General features: G+C 52.8%; 9 protein-coding genes across 9 annotated transcripts; 5 read left to right on the forward strand and 4 right to left on the reverse strand.

Annotated features, from left to right (window-relative positions):
• Positions 1 to 135: 135 nt before the first annotated feature.
• On the forward strand, positions 136 to 1,631 carry BDZ99DRAFT_498800 (FAD/NAD(P)-binding domain-containing protein; the record flags this gene model as incomplete). The annotated part of the gene is made up of 3 exons (XM_033723608.1): positions 136 to 166; positions 222 to 1,098; positions 1,151 to 1,631. 3 exons carry the CDS (start codon positions 136 to 138, stop codon positions 1,530 to 1,532), a joined length of 1,290 nt encoding a protein of 429 aa, XP_033576401.1. The 3' UTR covers positions 1,533 to 1,631.
• A 513-nt stretch (positions 1,632 to 2,144) lies between these two features.
• Positions 2,145 to 2,875, reverse strand: BDZ99DRAFT_388130 (uncharacterized protein; the record flags this gene model as incomplete). The annotated part of the gene is made up of 2 exons (XM_033715557.1): positions 2,145 to 2,251; positions 2,308 to 2,875. 2 exons carry the CDS (start codon positions 2,873 to 2,875, stop codon positions 2,145 to 2,147), a joined length of 675 nt encoding a protein of 224 aa, XP_033576402.1.
• Positions 2,876 to 3,483: 608 nt separating this feature from the next.
• BDZ99DRAFT_488408 (MFS general substrate transporter) lies at positions 3,484 to 5,520 on the forward strand (the record flags this gene model as incomplete). The annotated part of the gene is made up of 2 exons (XM_033722904.1): positions 3,484 to 3,811; positions 3,950 to 5,520. The coding sequence occupies 2 exons, from the start codon at positions 3,484 to 3,486 to the stop codon at positions 5,518 to 5,520; spliced, it is 1,899 nt and encodes a 632-aa protein (XP_033576403.1).
• Positions 5,521 to 6,122: 602 nt separating this feature from the next.
• Positions 6,123 to 7,757, forward strand: BDZ99DRAFT_388421 (cytochrome P450 monooxygenase; the record flags this gene model as incomplete). Its single annotated transcript, XM_033715570.1, has 3 exons — positions 6,123 to 6,327; positions 6,381 to 6,480; positions 6,530 to 7,757. The coding sequence occupies 3 exons, from the start codon at positions 6,123 to 6,125 to the stop codon at positions 7,755 to 7,757; spliced, it is 1,533 nt and encodes a 510-aa protein (XP_033576404.1).
• A 4-nt stretch (positions 7,758 to 7,761) lies between these two features.
• Positions 7,762 to 10,448, reverse strand: BDZ99DRAFT_531755 (uncharacterized protein). Its single transcript, XM_033726465.1, has 4 exons — positions 10,108 to 10,448; positions 9,912 to 10,041; positions 8,207 to 9,859; positions 7,762 to 8,148 (listed from the first exon to the last, which is right to left on the reverse strand). The coding sequence occupies exons 1-4, from the start codon at positions 10,416 to 10,418 to the stop codon at positions 7,924 to 7,926; spliced, it is 2,319 nt and encodes a 772-aa protein (XP_033576405.1). The 5' UTR covers positions 10,419 to 10,448; the 3' UTR covers positions 7,762 to 7,923.
• A 335-nt stretch (positions 10,449 to 10,783) lies between these two features.
• Positions 10,784 to 11,974, reverse strand: BDZ99DRAFT_463241 (FAD/NAD(P)-binding domain-containing protein; the record flags this gene model as incomplete). Its single annotated transcript, XM_033720033.1, has 1 exon — positions 10,784 to 11,974. A coding segment is annotated over exon 1 (943 nt), but the record flags the coding sequence as incomplete, so codon positions are not given.
• A 427-nt stretch (positions 11,975 to 12,401) lies between these two features.
• BDZ99DRAFT_463242 (uncharacterized protein) lies at positions 12,402 to 13,434 on the forward strand. Its single transcript, XM_033720034.1, has one exon. The coding sequence runs from the start codon at positions 12,853 to 12,855 to the stop codon at positions 13,360 to 13,362; it is 510 nt and encodes a 169-aa protein (XP_033576407.1). The 5' UTR covers positions 12,402 to 12,852; the 3' UTR covers positions 13,363 to 13,434.
• A 2,696-nt stretch (positions 13,435 to 16,130) lies between these two features.
• On the reverse strand, positions 16,131 to 17,587 carry BDZ99DRAFT_28557 (Bet v1-like protein). Its single transcript, XM_033714050.1, has 5 exons — positions 17,290 to 17,587; positions 17,097 to 17,234; positions 16,862 to 17,043; positions 16,398 to 16,813; positions 16,131 to 16,344 (listed from the first exon to the last, which is right to left on the reverse strand). Exons 1-5 carry the CDS (start codon positions 17,374 to 17,376, stop codon positions 16,211 to 16,213), a joined length of 957 nt encoding a protein of 318 aa, XP_033576408.1. The 5' UTR covers positions 17,377 to 17,587; the 3' UTR covers positions 16,131 to 16,210.
• A 1,875-nt stretch (positions 17,588 to 19,462) lies between these two features.
• Positions 19,463 to 19,777, forward strand: BDZ99DRAFT_520802 (uncharacterized protein; the record flags this gene model as incomplete). Its single annotated transcript, XM_033725562.1, has 1 exon — positions 19,463 to 19,777. One exon carries the CDS (start codon positions 19,463 to 19,465, stop codon positions 19,775 to 19,777), a length of 315 nt encoding a protein of 104 aa, XP_033576409.1.
• Between the last annotated feature and the right edge of the window lie 232 nt (positions 19,778 to 20,009).

The following is a 20,009-nucleotide window of genomic DNA, read 5'->3' on the forward strand; positions in this document are numbered from 1 at the left end:
TTCTATTTACGTCTTCTCTCCCCAATACGACTATAGTATCCGCCTTCCTTAGAAATCTACCTCTATCAGTATATATATCTTACTTTTACCATCTTAGCTTTAGTCCTCTTCAACATACACGCCCTGAAAGTAATCATGTACTCGCCACGCATCGCTGTGATTGGAGGTACGAAATCATCCTGACACTGTAACGTCGTATCTCACTGACCCATTGCCTTCAGCCGGACCTGCTGGCCTCACGCTCGCTCGCCTACTCCAGATCAACCAGATACCATGCACAGTATACGAGTGCGAAAAAGACCGTCATGCGCGCACCCAAGGCGGCTGCCTCGACCTGCACGAAGGCGCCGCCCAGCAAGCTCTCCGCGAATGCGGCCTCTTCGAGCAGTTCATGGCCGTTGCCCGCACCGAGGGAGAGGTCCTCAAGATCTATGAGCCAAACGGAACGCTGCTCCTCGACGAAGGATCGGATATTGGCGAGCGCCGCCCGGACTCGTTCAAGGGCCGCCCTGAAGTCGATCGAAGCCAGCTCAGGAATATGCTCATTGATTCCTTGTATCCTGGATCGCTGAAGTGGAACCACAAGCTCAAGGCCGTGAAGACCGACCCGAGCGGCAGGACGGCAAAGTACGATCTGCACTTCGAGCATCACGTGGAAACGGGCTTCGACCTAGTCATTGGAGCTGACGGTGCCTGGTCGAAGGTCCGCCAACTCATCACGGAGACCAGGCCGTTCTTCTCTGGTATCACAGGCGTGGACGTCAAGCTCAGCGATATTGACACCCTTGATCCCGCGCTCAGCAAGCGTGTCGGGCGCGGGATGTGTCTGACGCTTGGCTCCAACACCAGTGTACTATCCCAGCGCAACGGGGACGGATGCGTGCGGTCGTATGGGTTTATGAGGTTGCCCGAGGACTGGCACAAGACTTGTGGCATTGACTGGTCCTCGCCTGCTACAGCTAAAAAGCAGTTCATCGAAATGTACTACGATGGATTCAATGACGATGCGAAGAATCTGATCCTTAAGGCCGATGATGATGTGGTTCCCAGGCCTATGTATATGTTGCCAGTTGGGCATCGCTGGGGGCATCGACAAGGGTAAGTCATCAGCATTCCTTTCCTACCTTACTAGGGCAATAACATATTCTAGGCTTTCTCTAATCGGCGACGCGGCGCATCTCATGACCCCTTTCGCCGGCGTGGGCGTCAACGTCGCTATGGAAGACGCCCTCGACTTCGCTCTTAAACTCAAGCAGTGGAAGCGAGAGGTGTGGGACAAGGCTGAGTCGTCAGCGGTGTCGACTTTGGCATTGATCGAGCCGGTGAGGCAGTACGAAGAGGAGATGTTTGTGAGGGCGGAGAGGTACGCGAAGGAGACGATGATGTACTTGGATCTTTTCTTTCATGAGAAAGGGGGGAGTGCTATGTGTGAGCACTTTGCTAAGGCGAAGGAGGAGGAGAAGAAGGCGGCTGAGATGAATGGGAAGGATTCGCCGGCCGTGAAGCCATCGGCGGAGGAGATTGTGGTGTAGCGGTTGAGTGCAAGTTGGTGAGATGTAGAGGAATCGTGTTATGATTTCTGCTTCTTGTTAGTGTTTAACTAGGGAAACATGCAACACTGTAACCTGCTCAAGATATTTATTTAAGGAGCACGTGATACTCACGTGATGAGTGAGTAGTAAAGCTACATGAAGCTCTTCATGAACACCAAACGGCAACGAAGTTGAGGACGGTGGTACAACTCAAAACTACATGGGTAAACCATACGCCTCACGTACGAATTACCAGATTGTTCTAGAAGCGTTGAACGGGCCCATATGACATGGCAAGCTGCACGTAATGAATTAGACTCTCGTTGCAGCGACACTGCATCCGTACTACCATGCACGTGCAACTTTACCAGGCAGAGGGCCTGGAAAGCCCCGAGTAGGTGACACATCACGTAATATGCTGGAATCATGCGGATGATGACAAGAGAAACAAAATGCGACACTCTTTGCAGGTACTTAGGTGAAGATTCAGGTATATTGCATATATACAGAAATGAGGGAAACACAGGGAAAGACAAGAAATAGCACCCTATCCGACAACACTCCAAGACATCTCTTACATGAATAATATACACCGAATGGAAGCGAGAAAAACTAGAAAGAAATCGGCCCAACCATCTGCGCACTAGAGGAAATCTTTCCCTGCTTCTTCAAGATCGCCGTCACGTTCTTCATCGCGCTCTCGTGGAACCCCTTGAAATCTGCAACATCTATTAGCACTGCCATCCCCTGAAATCTGACTAGAGGTAGAACTTACCAAAAAGATCACCAAAGCAAACATAAATATTCCAAAGCATGAACGTCTGCCCATCAACCTCCCTCACATCCACGATATCCCAGCTCCCCGCCAGCACCCCCTTACCCCCACTCTTCTTCGCGTACTTGACCGGCGCATCATCCATTTGGAACTTCATATAATACCCCCCGTCGTTCGGATACGCCGTGAACTGCGTCAGCTTCTCGGCGATGAGCAGCTGGCTCTTGCCATCGGGGACGTCGCCCCAGAGGTAGCGCTTTGCGCCGGGCGTGGTGGTCTGGCCGGTGGTGCGGTTGGGGCTGGTGCCGAACCAGGCCGTGTCGAGGAAGTGGCCGGTGATGCGGGTGACTTCTTTGGCCGCGACGGGGTAAAACGAGTAGCTGGTGGAGGTTTGATAGAAGGAGCCTGTGGGGCAGCGGCAGGTGACTGGGTCGGGGCCGCAGGCGGGAGCGGCGGCTAAGCCTTGGGGTGCTTGGTTCCCGTAGCTATCGTTGCGGGAGACGTTGACGGGGGAAGAGAGAGTGGAGAGCGCAAAGGTGGTGAGGAGGAGGATGGTTTTGGAAAGCATCTTGAGTCTTGAAATGATAGATGGAGCGTTTGAAAATTTGAGCGAGAGTTGAATGATTCAGGGAAGGTTTAAATGCTTGAGCGAGAGTATGATTGCTTGAAGGATTGGATGGTCGTTTCAAATACTGCTGCTATCGGTTGATGCTCTCCATTGAAGCCCTGCCTCAAGGTCTTTATACATCCTTCATCTATCGTATTCATCCTCTTGTCTATTTTTGATGCCGTCCAGCTTCAAGCCTCAGGATCCAGCCGCAGCCGCCCTGTTTCTTGCCCCATTTCCGAGCATGATATTGATGCTCCCGAAGACTAGGAGGCTGAAGTTTTGAAACATGATGACTTCCGTTGATCTGTGCGTGCCAAGCTGACATAACCCCGTGCCACAAGGGGCTGAAACCACACGAGAAATCCGAGGATCTGTGCTGTACTCGGAGCCGAAGGGGGCTGAATGGGCGGGAGGCAATAGAGTTCTCGGGTTGTATGACCAAGAACGTGGAGATGGCTGCATTAAGCTGACAAAAGAGAGATTTGTATACCCTTCCGGTCACTTTACCTTTATCGAACACTACCCATCAACACTCATACCAGATTCGATCTCTTTTTGCATCTGCAATGGCTTCCAATCTCACCACCATCGAAGACGGCGATGGTCAAGAGTTCATTATCGAAGTCAAAGTTCGACCAAACCAACACCAACTCCGCCGAATCCAAAGCCCGTCTCACGCAGAAGAACCTTCTACGCAGAATGGACCAGATACACTCAACACCCTATCACGAAACCCATGGAGAAGCACTGTGATTGATCGTCCCGACTCCATCTATGAACCCCCATCAAGAGACTCGGTCCGGCGCAGCCTGAACAGAAATGCCAGCACCACCAGTCGGCTGAGCAAGCGCATGAGCCGCGCGAGCGACACCTTTTACGCCGCTGTAGAATACAGTGGGTGGGGCGAACCTCAGGAGTGCTCCCGGGGTATAGAATATGTTGAACTTTCAGACGCACGACGTTCGATCAATCGCGCTTCGTATGTCGAAACGTGCGATGAGATTCATGGGGAGATACATCTTGCTGATGGAGACACCGACGAGCCTCCACAGCAACCGACCAAGTATGGAATGCACTTCTACCTCATTCTCTTCGCGCTAAGCATCACCAACGTACTCGTTGCGCTCGAAGGCACCGTCACTTCCACCGCCTTACCCACTATCGTTCGCGCCCTCGGAGGTGGCTCGTCGTACGTCTGGGCTTCGTCCGGATACTTCCTTGCGTCTACTGTACTGCAGCCGCTGTACGGACAGATGGCAGATATCTTCGGACGGCGGATCCTCATCATCTTTGCCGTGTGCGCCTTCATCCTTGGGAGCGGCATTTCAGGAGGCGCTCCAAGCATGGAAATCTTGATTTTCGGAAGAGTCGTCCAAGGAGTTGGTGGTGGAGGCATCAACATGTTGGTCAACCTAATCGTGTGCGACCTCGTGCCTCTACGAGATCGTGGGAAGTTCATGGCTGTGATCTTTTCTGCCATCTCCGTCGGCACTGGCTTGGGTCCTTTCCTGGGTGGCGTTATTGTGCAGTCGACTACTTGGCGATGGGTATTCTACCTGAACATACCCGTCGGCGCGGTCTCGTTGGTCCTCCTAATTTTATTCCTCAAGGTCAAAGCGCCAACAGAAAAGACAACGTGGCCCGAGAAGCTGGCGAGGATAGACCTAGCAGGCAACGTGATTTTTGTCACTGGTGTCTCCTTCATTTTGGTAGCGCTAGCCTATGCTGGAACTTTGTGGCCATGGAAGAGCTACAATACCATCGTCACGCTTCTTTTCGGCTTCTCCGCCATTGTCGTCTTCTTATTTTACGAGGAGAGCAGCTACTGCTTGCATCCCACGATGCCGCTTCGGCTTTTCAGGAATCGCACTTCGGCCACTGCTTTCGTAATCACTTTCATCCACTCGCTCCTCACTCTTTTGGTCATTTACTTTCTCCCCGTCTACTTCCAGGCCGTCCTTCTCTCTTCGCCCACTCGATCTGGAGTCCAAATGCTCCCGACTGTCATCGTCCTAGTCCCTTTCTCTGCAATCTCAGGCGCGCTTCTCTCAAAGCTTGGTCGATACAAGCCGTTCCATCTTGCCGGCTTCTCAGTCATGACAGTCGGACTCGGCTGCTTCATTACTTTGAGCGCTCGAAGCCCAACAGTTGCTTGGATCATGGTCCAGTTCGTAGTGGCCCTCGGATCTGGCTTCGTACTCAGCACCCTCCTCCCGGCTGCCCAAGCTCAACTCGATGACAAGGACACAGCTGCCGCAACAGCCACTTGGGCGTTTGTGCGGCAATTTGGCGTGGTATGGGGAGTATCAGTCCCCGCGGCAATATTCAACAGTCAGATCGAGCACCTCTTGCCACGCATCGACGATGCAGGAGTGCGGGCTACGCTTGCCGGAGGTGCGGCGTACGACCACGGAACGAAAGAGTTCATTTCTGGGTTCTCAAATCCTCTCAGAGGTCAGATTATTTCAATGTACTCAGACAGTTTGAAGATTGTGTGGATCTTTGCGACAGCGATGGCCGGGCTTGGGTTTTTACTTGTGTTTCTGGAGAAGGAGGTGAAGTTGAGGACACAACAGAAGACGGAGTATGGTCTTGATGAGTGAAAGCGATTGGCTCTCTTTTGGAGTTGTTAGATATGTTTTGTACTATGATTGTAGAATGATGTGAAATGATATTCGTACTTGATTAATCTGGAAGCAGAGATGACCACAGAAGCCTTGACTAAGGTTCATTCCAAAAGGAATAGTTCATTCGGAAACGTGTGATTTTCGTGCATAAGCCACGTGATATGCATGTGATCCTGAATAAGTACCCTTAGATGAACTGCTGGGGTCTTCGCGCTTCCTCAAATAGCGCGTTCAAGATCCTCTGGGGATATGCTGATCTCTGCACAACGCTTAGACCCCTGAGACAAGGATTCGGGCACCGAAAGTTGGAAATCGTACTCTTGTATCGCGGGCGCCGAAGCTGAGTGGGGGCTTGGCTGATCTAACTCCAAGCTCGCGTGTCGGACAAGGGTGGCGGAGGCGCATTCCAGGTACGGCCAGTCCGGGCCGGATCCGAAATGGTAGTCTCAATCCGGCTTTGAAAGTTCCAGCGAGTGGCGGCCGCTACCCAGAATGCTAGGGAAGAAGAGGTTTAAGTTGAAGCAATCGAAGCTCTTCCGTGGAAACTAAACTTTGAAGGCTTTCGAAAAAAGTACACGATGCAATCGACAACGCTTTTCGCTATCCCTGCTCTGATTCTCGTGTTGGTGGCGGTGATTATCGGGAAGAAAACTCCCGGTACATCCATCAAGAGGGTAATATCAACTGTACTCGACGCATCTTTATCTCGCCACTATGCTTTCAAGAATGTTGAAGATGGCAGTAAGCTTCCATCATGCAGCTACGAGTGGCCAAACGGCCAAGGTATCTCTTCTCCCTGCTTTTCTTCCATTCCGCTTTCTGACCCTGGTGTGTAGGCGACGCTGCAAAGTTTTTGAACGGGCAAAAGAACAGCGAGATTTGGGAGAGCCGATATGGAGCCATTTACCGTCTGTGGTCCGGCATGACGCCTGAAGTGTGAGTGGCTCGAGCATCTTGATCGTCTTATGAACTAATCCGGCAACAGAGTCTTGACAAAACCGGAACACGTTCGAGCAGTCTTCAAAGACTCAGACAAGCATCTAAAAGCCGTCAACAATAACTCCGGATACATGCTAGGCCAGCTGCTGGGACAATGCGTGGGCCTCGTGAGCCAAGGCCAGTGGAAGCGCGTTCGTGCCATTATGGAGAAGCCGTTTCACAGGAGCATGGCAGCCACCTATATCCTAATCGTAAAGAAGAGGACCGATTCGTTCTTCCAAGAGCTCTTTGAAACAAGAGATCTATCACGCGGCCTCCTGGATCCTGCGGAGGACTTGAAACTTCTCCCTTTTCTCGTTGTCGCGGAAGTCGTCTACGGGCAGCTGGCCTATGATATTGAGCAAGAGCTTCGATCCCTTGCGCCGCAGCGAGAAGCACTGATGAGGCATGTTGTCCAAGGCGGCCTTGCTCGCTTCGAATGGGCTAAGCACCTCCCGACCAAGGCGAATCGCGAGCTTGCAGCATTCCAGAAGCGCTGGTTGGCATTCAACGAACTCGCGCATCGCCGTGCCATTGAGCAAAAGCTCCAATCTCCCATCATAGGCTTCTTCGCAGCTCGCGACCGCGGCGAGATCAGCACACAGGAGTTGCTGCATACGTTGGATGAAATGCTCTACGCCAACTTGGACGTGACTATTGGGGGCGTGAGCTGGAATGTCGTCTTTCTGGCAGCTTATCCGGACATCCAGGCGAGGCTCCGTCAAGACATCGAAGAGAGACGCAAAACGGCCGATGAGATAGGCGTTGAATTTGAAAAGGCGTACTTGCTCGATAATTCATCCCTCCTCGCCGCATGCGTGAACGAGTCCGCACGCCTTCGTCCACTAGCCGCTTTCTCGGTCCCGCAGGGCATTCCGACCGCTCGCGACATTGGCGGATACCACTTCCCAGCCGGCACCAACTTCGTCATTGACTCGTATGCTCTCAACATCCGAAACTCGTTTTGGGGCGAAGACCGAGATAAATTCCGACCGCAGAGGTTCATGTCTGATGAAAGAACCCAGGCGCGCTATCATTACTGGAGATTCGGCTTTGGCCCAAGGAAATGCTTGGGACAATACGTGGCAGATATTCTGATTCGCAACGTATTGCTGCACCTCATTGATTCGTATGATTTGAAGATGATCAAATCGGAGGCCATGGAAGACTGGGAGCGCAACAAGCAAGTTTGGATCAACCATCCAAACATGCAGCTCAGCTGCGAGCGAAGATAGGTGTTCCGGCTAGCGCGGTGCTGAAAAGAGAGGAAATCTGTACAGGAAATAGGAGGAGTGGTAGGTTATGATGGCTTCATTCGTGTCCAATAAGGGACAACATCTCCGGGCTAGCACTCCTTTTTCAGGGTTAATAGATGATCGTCCAGCTTTTGGATCCCATACATCATTGCCACATATGATCCCAATTCCAGGTGTTGTCGAGATTGAAATTATTGTCATCAGCAAATCCGAACGTAATGTCTTGAAAGTTCTCGAACTCAGCGGCCATATCGGTCGCAAGACCCGTTAGGAAATAATCGGGCTCCTGGGGTACGTCCGCGGGATACTGGGCATCTCTTTTTGGCGATACAGAAGCGATGGTATTGGGTGGAGTAATGGTGCTAATTCCCTGCTATCAATATAGTCAGTATGAATGATTGAGCATGATGAACCCGGGGAGAATGTACTGTTTGTGGCGTTGTCTTCGAACGCTTCGCTGATGCACTCGGATGCCCTTGGTCGCCTAGAACGACAGAGTGAACTAAGTTTTCTCGACAATCGGACAAAGCCTTCATTGCTCCTTCGTACATAACGTGATTCTTGTTTTCTGAGAGAGCGCGTGATCGCACCGACTGCAGAGCAATTGATAGAAACATAATGTCTTTCAGATCGCTCCCTCGCTGTCCGACTCTACTGATCAAGCATTGGATAGTTTTTTCCACCGTTTTGACAAGCGTAGACTCGCTTCGAATGTTTGCTTGGCTCGTTGGCGATGCTCTTAAGGGTGGTTGTGTTGGAGATGCCTGATTCAGTACCTTGAGGTGTTGGCATACACTTAACGCGGCCCATGCCACATCATTCTTACAACACAGGTAAAAGAAATTTTCTTGAGGCGAAGCTGTTTTGTCGCCACCTTCGACAGCCCGCGATGCGTAGTGATCTTGATACGAGAGGATTGCTAGAGAAGATTCAAGACAAGAGGCCTGGATTTCGGAGAAGGCGGGATGGTCTTGCCGACCAGCTAGCAATATCGGGCGATAAAGGCATAGTAAAGGCCGACGCAGATATAAGTCTAGAAGGACGCGGTGTAGTAAGGAACCAGCATCACCTGACGTTTTACCACCGTTCCCCATGTCCAGAGGTGGTGGTTTACGGGATAGCGATTCTTCTATCCTCCTTCCGTATCCGGCCGCTTCCGCTAGATCTAACTGGATCGAGGTACTCTGCACAAGAGTCATGAGTTTTATACGTTGTGTCAAAGAAGAGGCAAGATAGACTTGGGCTAGTGTTTCGGTCATGACGCTTAGAGGCTTTCCAGTCGGTAGCTCTGTGGAGGCCAAGTCGAAGTCCGAATCATCGAGATTGTGCGGCACTAAGGACGTAAAATCAACATCAGGAGCAACGATGGGCATCCCGGCATTGATTGATGCTTGCAGATCCATTTCCACAATCGTCGCCCAAAGCCTGCGTCTCATCTCGGCATAAAATGGAGAAATATCGCGGACTTTGGAAGGATCCACATGCAAACCCATGCACATGCCTGACCGTACAAGAGCACCCGTCGAGCTCCAAACCTTTTCCGGTGGCAGTTGTCGCAGACTTCTGGCCAAGAGGAGGAGCACTTCCACTTGGATCGTTGGCAATTCAGTTCGATGTTTTCGGCCAAGGTCGTCAATCCAAGCTTGTGTGAGATCTATCGCGGCATGCTTCAGGTAAGATCCGTGGGAACCATCTTCGTTTGGAGGGGTCTGATCATCCATTGCGTATCCCATAGCCAATACGGCAGTAACTTGCGGTAGGGTGTAAGAAGACCTGCAGAGCTCGGGGTCGGTGTTTGTCCAGATCTGATGGTACTGGCGCATGAAAGTAGGAATGTGGAGAATGCGCATGGTACGCTCGAAATAGCTACAGTAGATATCTACTAGTCTGTCGCAGGTCGACTTTGGAGGCAAAAACTCTCGTAATTTCAAGAGCGCAAGCGAAAACTCTGGATCTGACTCTGCATTTGGTGATGTAATTTTGGGTTGGGACTTTCTTTGTAGGAACTGAACTTGCTTGACAAGTGCTGTTACTTGTTGATCCTTTGCAACATTGTTGATGAAGTCCTTGACCTCCGTGAACTATGACTATCAGCGCAAGAACTTGAAACTTTTCTTCCTTTCGCTGAATTACCTGATTAAGCAAGGTCACCCTATCATTTTGCCCATGATATCTCGATCTAGAGCCTTTCACAACGAGAGTCCCGAGGTCAAACCTGGGAGACGCTGCACTTGATTGACTGGTGATGTTGGTGGCTGCAGGGCTACTTACGTGACACGTTGAGATGAGATCGCTGCAGTAAAGGGTTGAGGGCCAAGTCTGAACTTACTTTTCGGTTGTGCTATGCATAGAAGAAGGCCTTAAAGAGATGAGTGCCTCCAGCTTGGCCACCCGTTGATGGAGATCCTCAACGGAAGTAGATCCGAGAGGCAGTGTACCTGCGGGCCGTTGCGGATTTGCTTGCACCGCGTCATGCTTTGGCTTGACAGTTGGAAACTGCTTGAACGTGCATTCGTTTGAGCACTGAGCTTTGACGCAATTATCGCAGGGCGTAATCCGATCGCACTTGAGCTTCTTCTCTCTACACCGCAGGCAGGAGACCACCGGTCGCGGTCGCTTGCGTGATCCCGAGTCGTCCATGGTGTATGCGTGTGAATTTTCCGGTATCTCCTGCTATCTCTATGATGGCAGCGTTGAGGGGAGGAGAAAGGGGATAGGTGGAGGTTGAGATCAAGGATAATTATAGGGTGTCAGGTTCGTCACGTAAGCAGACTAGCCCCTATCTAGCAACACAACACAATCTAGTCGAGACGGTGCAACGTGGTACAAATCCTCTCGAAGGGTCATTATACCAAAACAAATCCTTTAGAAAAGCCTGCACCTGAAAACGGACCTCACGGATGAGCGGATATTTGCCATGGTGCCTTCTAGGTCGTCCAGCGAGAAAGCAAGGGCTGCTCGTAGGACTTATATACATGCACATGGCGGTCCGAGTACGGGGTTGAGGTAAGAAACTAGTGTGCATTGTATCTACTTGGCATACCCCAGATCCCACAGCGAATGCTATGATATTTCAAGAACCCTGATCCCATGAAAGCTTCAGACGCCAGCCATCTTGGAATACCAAGCACTCCGAATAGCCTTCACGCGGCCTGCCCGAATCATCCTACGAGCTTGGAAGTAATCCAGTCGACAGGACAGGTGTGTGCAACCTTTGTCTCAGCCTTGACCCAGGCCAAGACATCTTCCTCGACCAATGCATTGTATAACCATCCAAGCTCGCCGGCATCGCCGCTCTGCCAAGCCTTGCCCTCTTTCTCCAACTTCTCGCGTTCAGCCTGGGGCAACCTTGTGTTGTTGAGCTGAAGCGTGAGTGCAATGACCTTATCGACACGCTCCTGGCGCATGTCCTTCCAGTATACGAGGGCCTTGTCGAGCGGCAGGTTCGCAGCTAGTCGGGGCAGAAGCGCAGCAAGCGTGAAGCTATCCTCAAATCCCTGCGAGGCGCCTTGTCCAGCGGTCGGAGGAATAGCGTGCGCCGCATCCCCAAGGATGATGACACGCTTTCCTGGAGAGAACCAACGCTCGAGCTTAGGCACAACGTAGTAGGGCCAGATTGACAATGTGTTCTCGGGAACATTGTTGAGGGCCGATTGCGCCGTCGGCGGCCAGTCTTCGATATTCGTACGGAATAGAGCTAGCAGTTTTTCCTTGTCGGCTAGAAGAGCATCCCAGCCAGCTCTGTCCTGTTCTGGCCAAGCACGCTGTGTACCAGCGAGCACCTCGGACCCATCGACATTCTGAGGGGCCATGACAAAGGCGCCGTTTTTGCCGTGAATAGCGACGGGCATGTCGTAGTGGACTCCCGAAGGGATTATCTTCGTCTTTTGGATAGCGCACGTGATTGCGACTTGGCCAGAGTACTTGGGTACGATGCCCGGGGCAACGTATTTGCGAACGGTGGAGTGAATGCCATCTGCGCCTACGAGGATGTCGGCAGAAGCGCGAGTTCCATCGACGAAAGCAAACGAGACGCCGTTATCGTCCTCGGAGATGATGTGGCTGAATTTCAAGCCATAGGTGACTGGGATGTGGAGTTGGTTGACCATGGCGCGGAGCTCAGTCAACAAGACCTGGCGGTACACGCGGAGTGCTTTGTACTGATAGAGTTTCTCATCTCCTAGATAATATCGATCTGTGGTGACTTCTTCACTATTCTTGAACGCAATAGTCTCGAAGTTGTAACCTTGAGCCCTGAGTTTCTCGTAGAGGCCAAGAGTGTCGAGGATGCGCAATGCATTGGGAGACAGCATCAGAGCACCTGAGGTCGCGGTCGTGGGTTCACGGAGCTCATAGAGGTGGCAGGCAATGTCTTGACGATGCAAAGCAATTGCAAGAGTGAGGCCCGCCAGACCACCGCCGATAATGGCCACACGGCTTGGAGGAGCAGACAGCATGACGTGTGGTGTATCAGGCACACGGTTGAGGTAGAATTGATGCTTGAAATTGAGACTTGATAGGGTTCAGTAGATCCGTGAGTGATTTTGGGAGAGTGATGGAGAGGATGAGTCTTTGAACATGTCAGGGAGGGTAAGGAATAAGTATTAAGGGCCAGGGAGCTTTGTCCGAGCACGTGAATGCTCTCCGGATCCGGTAAATCCGGGCCCGGATCCGAACATCTGCACCTACCATTCAATAAATACACCACGCTGCTGGCTTTCTCTAAGACACAGCAAACAGCAAACTCACGGCTTCTACTTCTAGTACTTGAAAGCCTTACATCTACAACTCAGAATTTCACCTTACCTCACAAAGCAATCACCATGAAGGTTCTCGTCATCGGAGGCAGTGGTCGCACCGGCAAGCTCGTTATCGACGAGCTTCTCCAGCGAGGTACGCTTCTCGCCATTCTGCACTCCGAAGGTCCTCACTAACATAGATTAGGCCATCAAGTCACTACTCTCGCTCGGACTCCCTCTTCGGTGGAAGCCAAGCCTGGCCTCAAGATCGTAGCCGGTACGCATTCCTCGCAAGCAACAACCCCCACCTCATTGACAGTACCACAGGCACTCCCATGAAGAAAGAGGACGTCCGCGCCGCGTTCCAGGCCTCTATTCCCTCCGTCGTCCTCGTAACCCTCTCCGCGCCCCGCGCAGGCGACAGCCCCTTCGCCGCAAACATCTCCCCACCGCGCCTCATGGCCGACTCCAACGCCAACGTCGTGGCTGCCATGAAAGAGTTCGGCGTGCCCAAGGTGGTCATCATGCAGGCTCAAGGCGTGGGCGACTCCTGGCCCAACATGAACTGCATCATGCGCCTGCTCATGAAGAAGAGCAACATGATCTACCAGTACGACGACCATAATCTTGTGGACCAGGAGGTCAGGGCCAGCGGCGTGACATACGTGATGGTGCGTCCAGCGCGGCTGGAAGAGGGAGAGGCGAAGGAGGTGAAGGAGTGGCCGAATGCAGGAAAGGGAGTGGGGATGATGGCTGCTATTACGAGGGGAAGTGTTGCGAAGTGGCTGGTTGATGCGGCGGAGAGCGGCAAGTGGGATAATACTGCTCCGGTAATTACGAATTAGTAGTGACTCCGTCTCGAGAGACTGAGTGTTGAGGCAGTGGAATGCGGGTGAATATGCGAGATTGTGTTTATGGGAGGCGTCGAGGTTGAGTTCTAGGTTCCTCGGAACTTTTTGTACTTTAGACTAGACTTGGCCCGAGCTCAAATCGAAGTCACATGACTTTTACACCCCAGTGTCAGAAGAATTATAGATGATACTTACCCCACAGACTGGTGGCTATTCGTCGAATCTCCCGGCATTCGTATGACCTTTCTGTGTCTACTCATCATCATCACAACAAGATTGCAAGTAACTCAATACACTGCACAACTCATGCCCGCGATGTGTATTCCAAATATCTCCTATAGGCCATCGGATAGTACGAAGAAAAAAGACACTTTTTACCCCTCTAGAAACCCCAAAGATACCCAATACACCAACCTAACCCCCATGCGCCACACGTTCGACCCAACAACCGAACCCAGGGAAAGATGTTGAGATCATCCCTTAGCTACAACACCATACCATTGTAGCATTGCACTTTGCTTCGACGAGTCGTCATCTTGAGTTAAGTAGGCTGCTTAATCGTTCATATGACACCAGTCCTATCTTTCGTATTTCCACAAGCGCCCACCTCTTAGCCATCGCCTAACGCTAGACGCAGTATGTAGCGTAAAGCCTATAGAAGTTGTGTCGAGTATATAGAGTATTCGGTTGTTCCAGGTATTCACCACTCCATTTTCCCTCTCTCGCCGCCGCCTCCAACAGCACAGGCAGCAGGCATACCTCCACCAGCGAGATCTTCGAGCTCTTTGCAGACTACAATACGTCAGCCCAACCCACCATTCCAGAGCCATACCCAGCAGAATCTAGAACACTCGACAGTACAAGCAAACAGACGTCACATACCTTGCTCCCCCCTCAAAAACTCCACACTCCTCCCCTCTCTTCTACTCCCCGGCATAATCTCCACCCCCCTCATCCTCTCCTCCCTCAAATGCCCCTTCAGCAGCGGTAGAAACTCATTCTGCTTACTCAACGGCCCGCTCTCCACCACCACGTAGCTGGACTCCAGTTTCCGAACCCACGCTGCGACGCCCTGCTCCAGCAGCTCGAGCTGCGCCCTAGGGGGCGCGGGTGCGAAGGAGGGCGCGGAGCTGTACACGTCGCAGCGCACCGCCGTGCGTGCCGCGCTGAGTGGAAATGCGGTGAGGCACAGCCAAAGACTCGAGTCCGGAACCACTTTGAGCGTCGTGATAGGGGTGACATTCAGCGACGGAGGAGATGCGCTCCCGTCGACGAGCAGACGCAGGTACGCGAGCAAGCTAGCCGCGAGTGAGGCCGAGGTGCTGGATGCCGGCTGCAGCGCGAGCGCGCTCATAGGTTGCTGGGCTGCGTCGGGGTTGTCAGTAACGGGCCGCGATCAGTGGAGATGCATGATGCAGAATCGAGACAAACGGCACGGTACCCAATAACCGTTAGCTTAGGAGTAGGGAAAATGCTTGTTTGGGACTAGGGAAGATGCTTGTTGGAGAGGAGAAGGTTAATCTTACCGGCTACTTTCCAATTGAAGTCGCCCTTCAGGTCCCACCCAGCAACCCACGAACCGCGAGCGTCGATGTTATGCTCATGGGCGAAAGCGACCAGGGACGCGCAGCTGGGTGGTTCGGGAGTTGGGCTGGCGTCGAGGTTGACGTGGATGAAGCCGCCCTTGTCGGTGCAGGTGTGGATAGCGAAGAGGCTATTTTGGGCCTTGTCGAAGCCGTCGATGCCGTCGAATTGGGGCGCTCTCAAAAGCTTTCCTTTCATGTCGTAGCTCCAGCCATGGTACTTGCAGGCGAGCACCGACGTAGATCCAGCGGCCTTCTTAGTGACCGTGTACGCACGATGGCGGCACACGTTGTGAAAGGCGCGCACGATATTGTCCTTTCCTAATATGATGAATATCGGGAATGTAGCCAGCTCCATCGCGACGTAGTCACCAGGCTTAGTGAAGCGGCTGCGATGCGCGACGCAGATCCATGTCTGGAGCGTTTAGTCAGGTACAAGATGGAGAGGGAGTCCAATCACAGCGGTACCTTGCTGAAGATGGCCCGTCTCTCGAGTAGGAACAGCTTGTCGTCGTCGTCGAAGACGTCGGCTTCTTTGGATACCTCCAATACATCCAGTGAATCTACGCGTTTCTTGATGAAGACAGGTACCTCGGACAGACTCATATTGGATGGGATCGGGATGCGAGGTCGAGGAGCTTCTAGAATAAGACTAGAAAGAGGGTGGAAGGTGCCAGCGTGGTCAGATGTGAGTTATTACATTCAGGTTGGGAAAGGGAAAGAGAAAGAGATGAAGTAGCACAATGGCTGAAGCACAGTCCTCTGACCCCATTTCAATGGCTGCGAGGGGTGCACAGGAGTGAGGTGCAGCGTGCCCAACAGACACTGCGTATGTTCTAGACTAGAGCGAGGGGGCACTGATTGGGCGATATGGACGTGCTGGAGGGCCACCAGGCTGCACCGCGACGGTAGCATATCGTCACGACCTCACAGAAACGCTGGTGTTGATGAGCGCTGGGGGTAGCGGGAGCAGCAAGGTTCGCGATTCATGGTGCAGCTTCGCCGTACTTCCCAATCTAGCCATCAAGTCCCGATTGCCGATGCCGTTAGCGGGCGCTGGCCGTCGGCACTGTGAAGATCGGCACGGCATCGATGCATAATACGGCTGATTTCATGGTGATAGATTGCTACACATGTCGAGTATCGAGATATGAGCCTTGAACCGAAACATCCGAGCGGGGCGGCGCCACGACACGGACACCCACCCGCCGATCCCAGTCTGCATGGCCTTGGAAAAGGACCCACCTGCAGTCGAACCCTTACGAACTCGCTGGCTCTACGAGGCTAGAGCGCGCCACGTGGTTGAGACTGGCAGCAGCCTTCGCCTGCGGCCCGGCCCCCTTGTCCGTCTCATGCTGAGTGCACACTAGATCGAACACCCGCTGCTGGTAGACTTCATTGGCTCATTAGTACATGTGCCAATGCTGCTCAAAAAAATGCACTTACAGACGACGCCCGTTTCCTTGATTGGATTGAGGATGCCCTCTGTGTAGACCCCCTTTTCGAGGTTCCCCTGAGCCTTCTCGCAGAGCTCGTAGTCTTCCATAGCAACCTGTCGAACGAATTTGAAGTAGTCCTCGAACTTGTCGCCATCTTCCTTGTGGTAGTAGTCGAATTCCATTCTGGTGACGCCCGGTTTGTCTGTAGGGCAGACTCTGAACGAGGACATTCCTCCGCCATACACGTTCAGGGTGCAGTTGGGGAAGAAGTAGAGGAAGAGACCATCGTTTGGCTTCTTCGGATCAGCTATGTGCTGAGAGAAGTTCTTGTGGTTGAACACCGTGTAGAACGTTGGCGGGTAGTACACGGAGAATGACGGGTGGGTGTATTGGCAGTGAAGACACTCTTGATACCCGTCGACCCTGTTGTTCATCAGCGAACTGTTCTGGAGCTAAAACGAGTCTCCTTACATCGTCTTCCAGTTGAAGTTGCCCTCATACTTGATGCTGCGGCGATAGGGCAGTTTAGTGAAGTCTACCCTCTTCAGCAAGCTCTCCAGGTCTGGGAAGAAGTCTTGGAATGCAGGCGCGTTGTCCGAAATCGTCGTAAACAGGAGGCCCGTCACGGTCAAGTGGCTTCGCAATTGTTTGCCCTGGTTACGGTCAAGAACAGTCTCTATCGGAGCACAACGAGAAGGCCACCAACGTCTGTCGCTGTATAGACTTTGATATCTCGCGGGTCATCAGAGTTCTTAGTAACGATGAGCTTCACCTGGGCCATCTCATAGTCGACCTTCTCTCCCACAATCTGGAAGCGAGTCACGGGTCCCAGAAGATACCATGCCTGGACGCAGTTAGCGCCAGAGCTCAAGCGGCGGCTGCTCCCTTCGACGGCTTACCTTCAAAAACACGGCACGACGCTCAAGCTGATACAGCGGCGGGCTACAGTACCAGGACGCTGGGAGAGTTCTCGCGAGCGAAGACATGGAGACAGATGAAGGTATTTCCACAGGCCTAACAGCGAGTATTGTTGAGATGGAAAAGCCACATATTATATTCGTGATGAAGATGATGTGGCCCTAGCTGATTTCAATCAGTGACGAAACCAGATAGGGATAAAACGTCCAGGAGTAGGTCCACATTCAACGCCAGCGCTGCAAGTGTGTAGCCATTGGATTCCCCAGGGACTAAGTTGGTCGGAGCGCGATGAAGAATCCAAGAGTTGACTATGATGCTTATCGCGTCATGGAATGGTTGCCACGAGATGCCTTGTGTGTCGCCCTACTGCAGCTGATTGGGCTAGTGCGAAGTGGCGTAAGAGCTTGAGACAGATGGGCCTATTGGTTCAGAATTGAAGTTTGAAATCGAGCCTTTTCCTAACCGGTACGCTAGGCGTCGGATGCAGTGGGATGGTTAAGGTCCAGGGGCTTATCGTAGAAGCTCCAGAACGCAGACCGTGGGTCCTCTCCACCATGGTTGCCATGATGCCTACCATCGCAGGCGATCCTAGGAACACAGCCGAACCTCACGAACAGCAAGCGTTGGATCTCCTCCGCCATGCACAATTGGCTCATCAGAAACAGCTGGAGATGCTCGGGTTGGATCGGGGCTGGATGTACGATGGACCAATCTCGCGGGGCGGTGCCGTCTCCATGCTGTGGCAGAGCAGGTGTGGCCGTCAGGTGAGTGCAGTACGCTCAGCTATAGGTCAGCGTTGGGTCCCGAGGACAAAACTGCGTCTGGAGTGCAGATGGGAGACGAGGGCGCGTCTCCTGGAACGAGATGAGGTTGGTGGACGGCGCATCCCGGTGGTGGCCCATTCCGGTGTGGCCGATTACTCAGCAGCTTCCGTGTATATCTTACCTACCTTCTCACGGCCTAGCCACACCACCACCATACAATACATGCTCTCTTCCTGCATACCGAGCGCTCATCATACCGGACACGATGGCGCCGCCCAACCCATGCCCTCTGCGGCCCAAAGCTGCAATCTGAAGATTCGCACCAGAAAAGAAAGCTCCGCACCCCCTCCACCCCCCACAACCCGCTGCTCCTTGCATTCGTCGACAGTTACACTGGCCCGCCTGGCCGCACATATATTGAAGCCAACAGAGCTGATGGGACGGCATCTGCGTCCCAAGTGTCCTCGCGCTGGGCCTCGTCTGCGTTGATCTTCTTTATGGCTGCAGCGGCCCGTTCTCGACACCCGTCCTAACGCTGATCCATGCTGTGCACGCAGACAGCTGCACCAAGACTTGACGAAACCTGTCCCATGGTACACTCTTCCATAGCCCTTTTTCCTGTTTCTGAGTTAAGATTCACCAGCACACCAAGACACCAGGACCCTTTCCCCCCTGACTCCCCGTGATCCAATAGGAACGCTTCCCATCGCCTGGCAGACAGTTCGTCGTCTCTTCAAGAGGGGCCTCGGAAACGGGACGGGCCAGCCGCTTTAACGAGCGTCCAGCCTCCACCAACTTTGCGCCCCGTCCAATGGCGCTTCGTACCCTACATTCATCCCGAGATCCAGCAGAGCAGCTCCCCTCCAAAGCTCGTTCATGTAGTATCAGTCCAATGGCCGTCATTCACCAGGGGAATTCATTGCCAGTATAGGATTGGCTTCGGACGATTTCCGTGGTCATCTTCTCACCTGATTGCGGCATCCGGCGACATCATCTATGTGGATGCCAATCATCCCAAGAGTAGGCAGCCAGGTGACAGGTACTCCTTCCTTGCTTTTGGGCTGAAGCACAACAGAGCCGTACTCTGTCGAACCTTGCTCCATTGCTAGACGTCCCGAACTCGGAGACCCAGGTATTTCGTATGCGAGGCTGGGCGCACGATACATTAGTGCTCCCAGGAGCCCACTTGCCGCTCCTCTTAACGACGAATAGCCTGGGCTCGAATGTCGCCTCGAAATTTCAAAGTCCCAAAGGACGGGTCTGACGACCAAAGTAGTGACCACGTGTCCGCCAAGACGAATTGCAGCCCAAGTAGCTCCTGTATCTTCAGTGCCAGCACCACTTACCCTTGCTTCTCATGCCGACCCTCTTACTATGAACCGATAACAACATGATCGCATACGAGACCAAGGACCTTGACTACCATAGACCGGCTCTCAATGGTCCTTCTCAAACTCCTCACGTCGATCGTTCGTGGCCATCTTTACCTTCACGAGAAGCACAATCCGGAGATCCACTACCGACTACCAGGGCCATCAATTTCGTCTCCAATATCTGCAAGCCGTGTCACCAGCCACCCCTGCTATCACGGAACCTCAATGTTGCGGACTACGGCGAGGGCGGCCACACGTCAAATCCCCCAACCCGCCATTACACCGCCGACGGGTCGAAGACGTGTGCGGTGATAGGTTCCACGTTGGCGTAGTCACACAGGTACCTTGATGGTCGCAATCTGCCTTCAGGCGGCGCAAGATGATATTCCGATAGAGGACAAGGAACATCCTCGCTGAGGAAGGCCAGCGCATCGCGATAAAGTTTCATAATGTTGTTGGGGAGAAATTAGGCCCTACAAGACGTCACTTGAATGCAGATTGTAGTGTTATTGCCACGGGTCGGACGTTGTGCCAGTGAGGTTGGAAGCGGTCAGCTGTACGACT

This window comes from Mytilinidion resinicola (genome assembly GCF_010093595.1).
Source record: "Mytilinidion resinicola strain CBS 304.34 unplaced genomic scaffold BDZ99scaffold_10, whole genome shotgun sequence".
NCBI classification, from domain to species: Eukaryota; Fungi; Ascomycota; class Dothideomycetes; order Mytilinidiales; family Mytilinidiaceae; genus Mytilinidion; species Mytilinidion resinicola.

What these genes read in the sequence shown, in the direction of transcription:
- BDZ99DRAFT_531755 (XM_033726465.1), bottom strand. Translation starts at nt 10,418, where the DNA reads ATGGACGACTCGGGATCACGCAAGCGACCGCGACCGGTGGTCTCCTGC. An exon ending in ATGCATAGCACAACCGAAAA is followed by an intron (nt 10,042 to 10,107) that starts GTAAGTTCAGAC and finishes TCACGTAAGTAG; the next exon opens with CCCTGCAGCCACCAACATCA. An exon ending in CGAAGACAACGCCACAAACA is followed by an intron (nt 8,149 to 8,206) that starts GTACATTCTCCC and finishes TATTGATAGCAG; the next exon opens with GGAATTAGCACCATTACTCC.
- BDZ99DRAFT_463242 (XM_033720034.1), top strand. Translation starts at nt 12,853, where the DNA reads ATGAAGAAAGAGGACGTCCGCGCCGCGTTCCAGGCCTCTATTCCCTCC.
- BDZ99DRAFT_28557 (XM_033714050.1), bottom strand. Translation starts at nt 17,376, where the DNA reads ATGTCTTCGCTCGCGAGAACTCTCCCAGCGTCCTGGTACTGTAGCCCG. An exon ending in AAGTCTATACAGCGACAGAC is followed by an intron (nt 17,044 to 17,096) that starts GTTGGTGGCCTT and finishes GACCGTAACCAG; the next exon opens with GGCAAACAATTGCGAAGCCA. An exon ending in CAAGGAAACGGGCGTCGTCT is followed by an intron (nt 16,345 to 16,397) that starts GTAAGTGCATTT and finishes GAGCCAATGAAG; the next exon opens with TCTACCAGCAGCGGGTGTTC.